This window comes from Mustela nigripes, chromosome X, assembly GCF_022355385.1.
Source record: "Mustela nigripes isolate SB6536 chromosome X, MUSNIG.SB6536, whole genome shotgun sequence".
NCBI classification, from domain to species: Eukaryota; Metazoa; Chordata; class Mammalia; order Carnivora; family Mustelidae; genus Mustela; species Mustela nigripes.
The window spans coordinates 39,522,672-39,536,738 of NC_081575.1; the positions used below are offsets into that span (position 1 = coordinate 39,522,672).

Genomic DNA, 14,067 nt, shown 5'->3' on the forward strand with positions numbered 1-14,067 from the left:
AGCATCTATTGAGAGTATCATATGGTTCTTGTTCTTTCTTTTATTGATGTTTTTCAACCAACTTCTTACCAATTCCTTTTTTGGAATCTTACCCTTTATCCTGTTTACCCTTATTTTTGTGTGTGTGTATATATATTTATATATTTTTTTTCTTTCTTTAAAATTTTGGGAGGTAGTTTCTTCTAATACACCAAAATACACCCAAAATCAAGTGTGTGGTTCTGTTCTATTCACAAGTTTTTTTTTCTTTTTTCCCCTTTTCTTCTCCCCCTGGTTACAGGTTTCTTCTGATTTGGTTAGTGTGTATTTTTCTGGGGTCATTGCTACTTTTTAGTATTTTGTTCTCTCATTCATCTCTTCTTATCTGGATAAAATGACAAGGCAGGAAAACTCCCACAGAAAGAAGAACAAGAGGTAGTACCTGGGGCACCTGGGTGGCTCAGTGGGTTAAAGCCTCTGCCTTCGGCTCAGGTCATGATCCCAGGGTCCTGGGATTGAGCCCCGTGTTGGGCTCTCTGCTCAGCAGGGAGCCTGCTTCCCCCTCTCTATTTGCTTCCCTCTCTGCCTATTGGTGATTTCTGTCTGTCAAATAAATAAATAAAATCTTTAAAAAAAAAAGAGGTAGTACCTATGACTAGGAACCTAAACAATATGGAAATTACTAATATGTTAGAACTAGAGTTCAGAATGATGATTATCAAGGTGTTAGCTGGACTTGAAGAAAGCATGGAAGATAATAGAGAATCCCTTTCTGGAAAAATAAAATCCCTTTTTGGAGAAATAAAAGAATAAAGATGAAATTTTTAAAAAGCTATTAATAAGGTGCAATTAAAAATGGAGGCTCTTACAAGGATAAATGAGGCAGAAAAAAGAATTAGTGATATAGAAGACCAAATGATGGAGAATAAAGAAGTTGAGAAAAAGAGAGATAAACAACTACTAGACCACAAGAGAAGAATTCGAGAGATAAGTGATACCATAAGACAAAACAATATTAGAATAATTGGCATCCCAGAAGAAGAAAGAGAGAGAGGGGAGGAAGGTATATTGGAGAAAATTATAACAGAGAAGTTCCCTAATTTGGCAAAGGGAATAAGCATCAAAATCCAGGAGGCACAGAGAACCACCCTCAAAATAAATAAAATAGGTCCACACCCTGTCATATAATAGTAAAACTTACAAGTCTCAGAGACAAAGAGAAAATCCTGAAAGCAGCTCTGGACAAGAGGTCTGTGACATACAATGGTAGAAATATTAGATTGGCAGTAGAACTATCCACAGAGACCTGGCAGGCCAGAAAGGACTGGTATGATATATTCAGAGCACTAAATGAGAAAAATATGCAGCCAAGAATATTATATCTAGCTAGGCTGTTCATTGAAAATAGAAGGAGAAATAAAAAGCTCCCAGGACTAACAAAATTTAAAAGAATTTGTGAGCATCAAACCAACTCTAAGGAAATATTGAAAGGGGACCTCTAGGCAAAGAGAGAGCCTAAAAGTAACAGACCAGAAAGGAACAGAGACAATATTCAGTAACAGTCACCTTACAGAAAATACAATGACACTAAATTCATATCTTTCAATAGTTACCCTGAATGTAAATGGGCCAAATGCCTCAATAAAAAGACATAGCATATCAGAATGGATAAAAAGACAAGAGTCATGATATACTGTCTGCAAGAAACTCATTTTAGACCAAAAGACACTTCCAGATTTAAAGTGAGAGGGTAAAAAACAATTTACCATGCTAATGGACATCAAAAGAAAGCTGGGGTGGCAAACCTTATATCAGATCAATTATTTTAAGCCAAAAACTATAATAAGAGATGAGGAAGGACACTATATCATACTCAAAGGGTCTGTCCAATAAGAAGATATAAGAATTTTAAATATCTATGCCCCTAACATGGGAGCAGCCAATTATATAAACCAATTAATAACAAAATCAAAGAAACACATCAACAACAATACAATAATAGTAGGGGACCTTAACATCCCCCTCACTGAAATGGACAGATCATCTAATTAAAAGATTAGCAAGGGAATAAAGGCTTTAAATGATACACTGGACCAGAGGGACATCACAATATATTTAGAACATTCCGTCCAAAAGCAATAGAATACACATTCTTCTCTAGTTCACATGGAACAATCTCCAGAATAGATCACATCCTGAGTCACAAATCAGGTCTCAACTGGTACCAAAGGATTGATAACATTCCCTGCATATTTTCAGACCACAATGCTTTGAAACTAGAACTCAACCACAAGAGGAAAATTGGAAAGAACTCAAATGAGCAGCATGGAGGCTAAAGAGCATCCTATTAAGAATGAATGAGGTGACTAGGAAATTAAAGAAGAATTTTTAAAATTCATAGAAACAAATGAAAATGAAAACACAACAGTTCAAAATCTTTGGGATACAGCAAAGGTGGTACTGAGAGAAAAGTATAGAGCAATAGAAACCTTTCTCAAGAAACAAGAAAGGCCTCAAGTACACAGCTTAACCCTACACCTAAAGAAGTTGGAGAAAGAATAGCAAAGAAAGCCTAAACCAAGCAGGAGAAGGGAAATAATAAAGATTAAAGCAGAAATCAATGAACTAGAAACCAAAAGAACAGTTGAAAAAATCAAAGAAACTAGGAGCTGGTTCTTTGAAAGAATTAATAAGATTGATAAACTGCTGGCCAGACTTATCAAAAAGAAAAGAGAAAGGACCCAAATTAATAAAATCATGAATGAAAGAGGAAAGATCACAACCAACACACAAGAAATACAAACAATTATAAGAACATATTATAAGCAAGTATATACCAGCAAATTTGACAATCTGGAAGAAACAGGTGCATTCCTAGCTACCAAAACTAAACTACCAAAACTGAACCAGGAAGAAACAGAAAACCTGAACATACCCATAACTAATAAGGAGATTGAAGAAGTCATTGAAAATCCCCCAACAAACAAGAGCCCAGGGCCAGACCATTTAAAGAAGAATTAATACCTATTCTCCTGAAACTGTTCCAAAAAATAAAAATGGAAGGGAAACTTCCAAACCCATTTTATGAGGCCAGCATTACCTTGATCCTAAAATCACACAAAGACCCCATCAAAAAGGACAATTACTGACCAATATCCTTGAAGAACACAGATGCAAAAATTCTCTCATCCAATGGTACATTTAAAGGATTATTCATCACGACCAAGTGGGATTTATTCCTGGGCTGCAAGGTTGGTTCAACATCTACAATCAATCAATGTGATACAATACATTGATAAAAGAGAGAGCAAGAACCATATCATACTTTCAATAGATGCTGAAATAGTATTTGACAAAGTACAGCATCCTTTCTTGATCAAAATTCTTCACAGGGTAGGGACAGCAGGAACATACCTCAGTATCATAAAAAGCCATCTATGAAAAACCCACACTGAATATCATTCTCAATGGGGAAAAACTGAGAGCTTTTCCCCTAAGGTCAGGAATACAGCAAGGATATCCACTATCACCACTGTTATTCCACATAGTACTAGAAGTCCTAGCCTCAGCAATCAGACAATAAAAAGAAATAAAAGTCATCCAAATCAGCAAAGAAGTCAAACTCTTTTTGCAGATGATATGATACTTTATGTGGAACACCCAAAAGACACCACTCCAAAACTGCTAGAACTCATAAGGAATTCAGTAAAGTGTCAGGATATAAAATCAATGCACAGAAATCAGTTGCATTTCCATATACCAACAACAAGACAGAAGAAAGAGAAATTAAGGAGTCAATCCATTTATAACTGCACCCCAAACCATAAGATACCTAGGAATAAACCTAACCAAAGAGGCAAAGAATCCATACTCAGAAAACTATAGAGTACTCATGAGAGAAATTGAGGAAGACACAAAGAAATGGAAAAGTGTTCCATGCTCATGGATTGCAAGAACAAATATTGTGAAAATGTCTATGCTACTCAAAGCAATCTACACATTTAATGCAATCCCTATCAAAATACCACCAATTTTTTTCAAAGAAATGGAACAAATAATCCCCAAATTTATATGGAACTAGAAAAGACCCCGAATAGCCAAAGGAATGTTGAAAAAGAAAGCCAAAGTTGGCGGCATCACAATTCCAGACTTCAAACTCTATTACAAAGCTGTAATCGTCAAGACAGTATGGTGCTGGCACAAAAAGAAACATATATGTGATCAATGGAACAGAATAGAGAGGCCAGAAATAGACCCTCAACTCTATGGTCAACTAATCTTTGACAAAGCAGGAAAGACTGTCCAATGGAAAAGAGACAGTCACTTCAACAAATGGTGTTGGTAAAATTGGACAGTGACATGCAGAAGAATGAAACTGGGCCATTTCCTTACACCACATAAAAAGTAGACTCAAAATGGATAAAAGACCACAATGTGAGACAGGAATCCATCAAAATTCTTGAGAAGAACACAGGCAGTAACCTCTTTGACCTCAGCCATGGCAACTTCTTCCTAGAAATATTGCCAAAGACAAGGGAAGCAAGGGCAAAAATGAACTATTGTAACTTCATCAAGATCAAAAGCTTTTGCACAGCAAAGGAAACAGTTAACAAAACCAAAAAAAAAAACAACCAACAGAATGGGAGAAGATATTTGCAAATGACATATCAGATAAATGGCTAGTATCCAAAATCTATAAAGAACTTATCAAACTCAACACCCCAAAAACACATAATCCAATCAAGAAATGGGCAGAAGACATGAACAGACATTTCTGCAAAAAAGACATCCAAATGGCCAATAGACACATGAAAAAGTGCTCAACGTCACTCGCCATCAGAGAAATATAAATCAAAACCACAATGAGATACCACCTTACACCAGTCAGAATGACTAAAATTAACAAGTCAGGAAATGACATGTTGGTGAGGATGCCCAACATACAACAGAAGTGAAAACCTCAAGAGCACAGATAGTAAAATGTAGCAAAATAATTAGGAAGTGGTGTGTTCAGCATATTTATGATCATTATTTTAATACAAATTTATTTAATTGCAAGTTTATATCATTTAATTTCTAATAATGGCTTTAATAACTGACTTTCAAACTTTCTGAAAATGTAACCACCAATATTCATGAGTCAGTACAAACCAGTTCCAGCATGTCATTGAAAGAATCCTAGGGAAGTCACTCCTTTTCACCATGTCCATGTCTCTTTCCCAGGGGTATGCCACAAATGATTGAAAATCCACCATTTACTTTATTCCTTTAATCTGACTTCTGCCTTTGATATACTAAGAAAAGCACTACATGGATTAAAGATACTTAAACTCTAATACCAGTCTTATGAATTTGCTCTGTGATCTTGCCCTCTTTGGACCCCAGGTTCCTTATCCATACAAGAAGGGGGTCAAACAACTGATCTTCTTATATAAGTCTTTCAGACATGCTTGTGTGTGTGTGTCTGTGTGTGTGTATGAGCACACACATATGCATGTGTGTGTTTACAGCTCTATTAAATAAATATCTATTCACATAAAATAAGCTAAATATATTTAAAAAGAAAAATTTGATGAATTTTGACTGAAATCACCGCCACAAACAAGATAATGAACATATCCATCACCTCCAAATATTTTTGTGCTCCTTTGTAATGCATCCCTTCCTCTACCCAACTCTGTTGCTGGGTAACCACTACTCTGATATTATAATACTTTGAATTTTCTAGAACTTTATAAAAAACAGAATCATATAGTATATGTGTATTCGTTCTTATATTTATTATTTCATATCTTCTGCTTGTTTTGAATTAAAATTTTTCTTTTTTAAGTTTCTTATTGAGGAAGCTGAAGTCATTGATTTAAGATCTTTGTTTTCTAATATAGTCGTTTCGCGCTATAAATGTCCCTCTAAGCACTGTTCTAGCTATATTCTACAAATTTGTATGTCTCATATTTTCATATCACTCAGTTTAAAATACTTTCAAATTTTTCTTTTAGACTTACTCTCGAGAGATAGATTATTTAGAAATATGTTATTTTCCAAATATTCAGAGAATTTCCCATATCTCTTTCTTTTACCGATTTTTAATTTAACACCGTTGTGGTCAGAGAACACATTTCATATGACTTGAATCCTTTAACTTTATTGAGACTTATTATACAGCAGAGATATGGTCTGTCTTGGTAAATGTTCAACGTGGGTTTGTAAAGAATATGTTTTCTGTTGTTGGTGGGCTGAGTGCTGTGTAGGTGTCAATTAGGTCAAATTTATTACTTGTGTTATTCAAATCATCTACATATTTTTGCTTATTTTCTGTCTCCTTGGTTTGTCAATTAGTGAGAAAGATGTTGAAGTCTCTAAAATTGTGGATTTGTCTGTTTTTCTTTGCTCAGTCAGTTTTTGCTTCATGTATTTTGAATGTGTTATTTAGGTTCATATATTTTTGGGTTTGTCATGTCCTAATGACAAATTAACCACTTTATTGTTATAAAATAGCCCTCTGTATTTCTGATAATATTCTTTGCTGGCAATCTGCTTTATCCAATAATATAGTCACTCCAGCTTTTTAAAAATCAGTGTTAACATGGTGTATCTTTTCCCTACCTTTTCTGTTTAACCTATTTGTGTTTTTATTTAAAGTGGGTTTCCTATAGCCAGCATATGGTTGTGGGTTTTTTTTTTTAATTTTGTATTCTACCAATCTCAGCCTTTTAATTGGGTTGCTGTGAGACCATTAACTTTAATATGATTATTGATATGGTTCTGTTTAAAGCTACCATCTTGCTGTTTGTTTTTTAGTTTTACCAACTCTGCTTGTTATCCAATATCTGAAAATGGCCATTTCATATATTTTGCCCATTTCTGAGTTGTTAATGTGGGAAGATGAATCCATTCACTGTTACTTCATCATTGCTGGAAGTAGAAGTCCGTCATGTTTTGTTTTTCATAGATTTGTTATTTATATGTGTGCCAAATATGTTCTTCCAGCTAATCACTAGTCTTTTCATTTTATTTATGGATTTTTCTTGTAAAGATTTTTTTTTTTTAATTTTGATGTCAAATCTTGTATTCTTTTCCTTTAGGCTTCTGTCATGCTTATATAAGCCTGCCCTGTATTTTATTCTAAATTGTCACATTTTGAAAAGAAGAAAAATAACTTCTTGGTATAAATCAGTTTTATTTTTAATATCAAGTTTATTAATTTTAAATTAATGCATGCACATGGTAAAAACATCAAGTAGAACAGAGGGTTATAGGTAAAAACAGAAATTCCTTTTCTCTCACTGCTCCTGCTCATCAAATTCCTCTTGACAGAGATAACTCTAGTTAGCAATTTATTGCATACATTACTCCACACATATTCTGGACATATACATACACATGTATATTTATTTTTGGATACAAACAAGACACACACAAACATACACACAGAGAGAGTTCTGCAATCTTTCATTCAATATTATATCCTTAAGTTCTTAATGTGACTGAATTTTACCAGATGTTTGTTTACTAGACTGATAGAGGGACCAGGGCAGTTAGAGAAGATGGCAGGGGATGTGCACAGGAAAAGGCATATTCGTCTCTGTAAAGCCAAGATTTAGCACAACACCTGGCACATAATAATTCTCAATAAATAAGTCTTAAATAACTAAAGGGAAAGAACTTAAACAAAGTCTTGACCATTCTTCTCAGTCCAGATGTGGTCTCCTGACTGAAAGTTATCATCTCCCAGGGTAGCCAGGAACAACACGTGATGATGGATGAGGACATGGAACAGCTGGACCTCTCACTTCCAGTAACTACTCACTACGTGTCCCTTCTCCTGTTAGCTTTACTATCTCTGGCACACACATTTCGTTCAAATGCACAGTTAACGCTGACTACACAGCAGGAAAATCTGGGAGCTCAAACACAGCTGTTATATTGCATTTATACCCTCCTACAAATAGCCACCATTCCAGTACCTACTGTGCGTGTGTTGGCACCATGTTGGGAACAACCGCCCTGCAAGGTTAATGTCAATTTACCCCCATTTTGAAGATGAGAAAATAGAAACTGTAAGAGTCTGTGTGACTTATTTAGGGTCCCAGCGCTAGTCAAGTAGCTTCCAGAGACAACGCTACACCTTAATCAAGTCAGCCTACCTTTCTGTCCAGCCCACACCACGTTCACCTATTTCATGGACTTCGTGCTGTTTTCTTTGCCTGGCATTCCCTCCCTCCACTCGTCTCATCTGGTGTTCTGTGGAAGCTAGGCAGAGAGAGAAGAATGGGGTCCTGTAGGAGTCGTGCTAGGCTATGTGATATGCTGCCAGGGGTGAGGAGGGAGTTAGCTATAGGAGTGCATGAATAAGAACAAACACATGAAGTAGGTATTAAAAGTTCAGAAAGGGAGCTGAACCTGGGAACTGGAGAGCACCCTTAGGAGCCTAGGGCACAGATACTGCTGCAGCTCAGGGAAACCTACTGCCAACATTTGGCTAGGCACTTTTAGTGAGCTGCTCACAGACATAGCCCTGTTGCCTACAGTCTTACAGCCTTGAGGCAATCTATCTCCCCTGTCTCAGTTCTGCTCATTCTCAAGGCCCACATCAAGTTGCACTTCCAGGAAGCCTTTCCCTATCAACCTGACTCATTCCTCTCTCTCTCTCTCTCTCGTGAATTATAGTTTTACTTAAAATCAGCACCATAAGACAGAACATGTGTTCATGTACCCTCTTGCCCTTTAGTCATTTCAAGTATCTTCTTTCTTCAAGTTGACTCACTCACATCTTTTTTTCTATTGTTTCCCTGCCTGGTCTGGGCATTGTAAATCCTGGCTAGATTCCAGTCCCAGTTTTCTCACTAATGAGCAGTGTGACCCACAGCTAGTCACAACCCCTCTGAGCCTCATCTTCTTACCTTTGAGGATTTCTGTGGAAACAAAGTAAACTTTATAACACAATATATGAATGTAAGGTATTATTGCTGAAAACATTTGAACTAAAGTGCATCTGCCTTTCACATCCTACTTAGTGGATGATTCTATGTAACAAATAGCTATCACTGCCACTTGATTCACACTAGGGTCCTCAGCAATGATTAACAGGATTTGAACAAGAATATTGCACAACTATTAAAGATGGTGCCAGATTAGGGGGTGGGGGTCTATAGGCAGCCGATTCAGGGGCTCTCCTTGGAAACTACCAGGTGATTCCAGGCTTGTTCTTTTTTTTTTTTTTTTAAGATTTTATTTATATACTTGACAGAGAGAGAGATCACAAGTAGGCAGAGAGGCAGGCAGAAAGAGAGAGGGAAGCAGGCTCCCCGCCAAGCAGAGAGCCCAATGCAGGGCCCGATCCCAGGACCCTGAGATCATGACCCGAGCTGAAGACAGAGGCTTAACCCACTGAGCCACCCATGCACCCCAGGCTTGTTCATTTTTAAAGCATCCATCTTTCTGAATGTTTCTTCACGTAAATGATCTGTGTCAATGCTATGAAAAATGAAAAGTCCTGTGTCAAGTCAAGCCAACAGATGCCTTCACTAGTTTTCCTGTCCTCGGGGATAAGACTCCCATTCTACTTGCTCCCAGCACCACTCAGTTACTTCACCCGCTCAGCCAGCTACCTCCTCCCTCAGCCTTGGCTGCTCTCCTTGAGAAAATGCTTTGCTTCCTCTTGGACTCTCACTCTCGTCCCACACTGCCTTTGTCCAAGGCCCTCCTGCATTAGCCCATTAGTTCCTGCTCCTGTATATGTAACCTCTTCCTCTCTACTGGCTCCTTTCATTCAGCCTATACATCTCCCTATCCTCAACAAATCCAAGAAGGAAAAAGAACAACTCCCTCCTTCCTGCAGTTCCACAAGTCCTCCCAGCTACAGCCCCACATCTCTCCTCCTTTTCACAAATTCATTTATTTTTTTGTTTGTCTATGAGAGTGAGTGAGCGAGCACAAGCAAGGGGAACAGACTTCCCACAGCAGGGAGCCTGATCCTAGGACCCTGAGATCATGACCTAAGCCAAAGACAGATGTTTAGCCAACTGAGCCTCCCAGCTGTCCCCTTTTTGCGAACTTCTAGTCTCTGCTCCTTCTCCCCTTCCTCATCTCCAGTCTCTTCAAGTCATGGCAGTCTGGTTTGCAGCCCCACCACACCACTGATACAGCCCTCGGCAGAATCACCTATGGCCTCCTAATGACTAAATCCAATGGATATAGGTTTCAGCACTCATCCTTTTGGCCCTCTGCTGCATTTGACACTGTTGAGCAATTCTTCATTGAAACTCACTTTTCCCATAGCTTCCAGAACATCATTTCTCTCCTGGGCTTTCCTTTCCATACCCACCTCTTAAAAGTTGGTATTGCCCAGGGCTAATTCCCCAGAGATGTTCCTCAGAGGTTCTTCTCTTCTCACTCTCCCTAGAGGATCTCATTCATTGTCATGGCTTCAGCTATCATCTCCAGGGCATGCTCCTATATCCAACTGCCCAGCTACTAGAAAACTTCCTACAGTGTCCAGCAGGCACTTCAAGCCTCACATGTATTTCCACAGTTAAAACCCACTGACTACAAAAGAAGGTACAAGCTCTTTCAAGTGTGCATTGAGATAAAGATTTTAGTTTTTAGTGCATAGAAGCTAATCTTTACTTAGCAAAGTAAAATGAGTAACCTTGGTAATTATAGAATTATAGGGTAAGTAGACATTTAATGTCATGGAAGTGTAACAAGACCTTGAGAATTTTTTTTTTTTTTGAGTAGCAAAAGCTGTCTAACCTCTTGATGTGTAAAGCTCACTGTTGGGAAGAAGTGAGTCAATATGCTTAGGAAGCCCAGAGGTCTTCTGGGAGTTAAGAGACCAGTTACTCTCAACACTTTCTTTCCAAATTTAGAATTAGGGACATACATCAAGGACCTTTATCCAAGGTCCAGTGCCTGGGAAAGGTAACAGGCCAATAAAATAAAATTATCTTGAAGAAAGAAAAAGGTTCAAGTGGGGACCCTGACTCAACTCAGGGGCCTACCCACACCTTTGTGGGACAAGGGCAGGTCTCCTATATATATATACACCTGTGGCTGATTCCAGAAGTTCCTCTAGACCCAACCACCCTGACACATGCAATACTTTAGAGAACAATGGCTGCATGTTTGCATGTGGATTAATGGATTTGTAATCTCAGAGCCCCAGTATGATGGCACTGCAGGGCTAGCAGGGATCCAGACCAGACAGCATATCAGTGTCTAGTAACCAAATTTCTGTGGGACTGGTTAGGGTCCGTTCTTAACATCAGCCCCCTGTGGCAGTGAGAAACAGAGAAGCAGGGGAAAAAACTGGCTCTATCATAGTGACCAGTTTTGAAAAGGTGAAGAGAGGACTCAAAAGGCACTACTACTAGAGTATACGAGAGAAAGAGAGCAATGACTGAGTTGGCACTCAGAGCTCTGCTAACAGGTTTTACTAACCACAGATGGCATACAAGGCCTTGCCTACCCCACCTCCCAGTCTCACTTCTTGACACGTTCTGTTTTGTACTTTATGCTCCACCAAGAGCAAATTCCTTCCCATCCCTTTCCCCATCAATTATCATAAACCATGCAGTTTATTGTCTGGCTACCTAGTTCAAGCTATTTCCTGAGCATGGGCCACCCTTCTTTATCCTTACCCTCATTTCTCCAGGCAATAGTCCTGAGACTTAACTCAGGTAGTCTTTCCTCCAAGAAGCTTTCCCTGACCCTCTTGGACTGGGTGAGTTGTCTCCTGCCAGGACTCTCTTAAGACCACATGATCACCCTATTATATTCTTCAGTTTATGTGCCTATCTCTACCACTAAACCCCCTGGCCCCTGAAGAGCATAGACTATGTCTTGTGTCTTATTCACTCTTGTCTCCTAGCACCCGGCACATGTGTCTAGCACATAGCAGATATTTAGCAAGTACCTGTGGAATGAATGAAGATGAGCTCTGCCACTCTAAGGCCACAGCCTCTTTTGTTCCTTGACCTGAATGTCTAGACACGTAGCCTTTATTGAACATGTCATTAACTGTCCCCTTTCCTTGCCTCCAGATGCTCTAAATTACTAACTGGTCTTCTGTATGTATTTATATATGCAAAGCTAAGCCAGGAACATTATGGGTCAGGAGAGAATACAATGAGGAAAAAGATTCAGCCCCACACCCAAGGAGCTCTTAGAAAATAACCTTCTTCCTCCAGTCTTTGTAATTAACAGCTGAGACCCCCCCTTTTAGAAGGATCTCCTGGAATTATACCCCCTTTCAATCCCACCACAACATTAAATCATCCATAATTTCCTTTTACCTTGCTTGGTAAGTAAATATTTCCATTAATTACAGTGTTGTTTATCTTACATATACTCTAAAAATCAAAATTGATTTGAGGTAAGTGAATGGTGTCTATTCTGTGAGTGTGTGTGCATGTATGTCCTTTATTTTGTATTCTGAGCCATTACTGCACATTGTTATCAACTTGTCGGCTGACAAATTATAAGGGTTTGAAGGATGCCCCCAAAACAGAATGGAAGCACATTGGTTAAAAGGCAAAGAGCAAGAAATACAGGAAACAGTGTAATAATTTACAATAGAAAGCAAATAATGGCATCCCATCCTAAAATAATTTCTCGTCACTGCCACTTAAGACCTTTGCTGAAGCATACACACTACGGAGTGCTACCACATTAAATTACTCAGTACTTGAAAAAACACTAGGATTGTTCATTAAGCTTATTCCAACCTGTTGACAACATAGACTGCAGTCACCTCTTTTGAGAAAGACACCATGGAATGGAGGTCCCTAAATCTCTGAGGCTCATCGTGTTGTGAATGATTCTCTCTTTCTGGGCAGTAATCACCGTGCTTTCAAGCCTTTGAAACTAACACACTTCACTTTGCTAGTAGAGAACCAGCTTCTGTTTCAGCCAGATTTGTAATCAGGCCTTTATGTTGTTTTCATTTACACTTCAATATGTCAAATTGGCTTTGAAATGTGGAATTTTTGCACTCGGCCTTTATTTTCCACTATGTGTTCCAGTTCTGAATGCCAGAAATGAATGGCCATTTGGTCACTGGTTAGCTGCCAACACAGCATAGCTGTATCCTAATTAAGAGTGACTTTGTGTGTCATGCCAGCCTGCTGAGCTGGCAGATGGGCATTGACCAGAAAGAATCAAGACCTCCGCTTCATATAACTGCATCATTACAGCTTCATTTCCTTGAGTCTTGAAAACTCTCAAATGTAAATATTTAAGATCCCTGGCAAGTATAAGAAGAGTAAAAGGGAAAGAATCTAACACTTATGGAGTACCACCTATGTGCCAATGGTTGTAATTGGTACATTTATAATTAACATTTCACTTCATTCAAGACTCCTGTTAACACCAGATAGCCAGGTACTAGTATTAGCTCCCTTTTACAGACATGGATACTAAAGTTCAGGGAGGTTAAGTAAGCATGGTCATATAGCTAGTGAATGCTAAACCCAGTATTTAAGCCAGACCTAACAGAATCTAGATATGGTACTCTTTTTCCTATGCCATGCTGCTTCTCATAGTAGTGAGATCCAGTGCTGTCCAGTGCTGCCTGTTCTCTGCCTTGAGCCCTGTCCCTGTGTCCAAGGAGGAGGCCTACTTCTCATTTCACTTACTCTGATATTTTGCCTAGGCATGGCTTGCCCTCAGTTTTTCTTCTTTCCTCACTTCGATGGGCTATGATCAAACCCAACATGTCTTTCTTGACCCCCTTCCTTCTACCTCCCTCCCACTCACCATAGTAACTTACTAGAATGTCTGTAGTTTACATATTGGCTGAATCAGTGCATCACACAGCATTTGCATTCCAAAATCTTAAGGTGGTTTCCACTTAGGTCTAGCAATGTTAGGTTTCATTTCTGTTAACAGAGACAAGGGCTCCACAGCACACAACTGTGAGATGACAGTGTGATAACTTATGAAGAATTGTGGATTCAAGAAAGAAATCAGTTTTACCCCGAGTTCCACAATGAACCTCCATTTCATACAGAGCTGGGAATGAGAGCCCAGGGACCAAAGAGTTGCTGTGCACTTACCACAAGGTCTGCAGTTTGCAGGAGGGGTCTT

The 14,067-nt window shown here is 38.7% G+C and overlaps 1 protein-coding gene across 1 annotated transcript in view; it reads right to left on the minus strand.

The window, feature by feature from the left end:
- The window catches only part of VSIG1 (V-set and immunoglobulin domain containing 1), a gene marked incomplete at its 5' end in the record, with an annotated part of 110,521 nt that extends 96,454 nt beyond the window's left edge, over nucleotides 1–14,067 (minus strand). Inside the window, one exon of the mRNA XM_059385197.1 lies at nucleotides 14,037–14,067. Within this exon, the coding sequence (XP_059241180.1) occupies nucleotides 14,037–14,067 (31 nt within the window). The remainder of the gene's footprint in view (nucleotides 1–14,036) is intronic.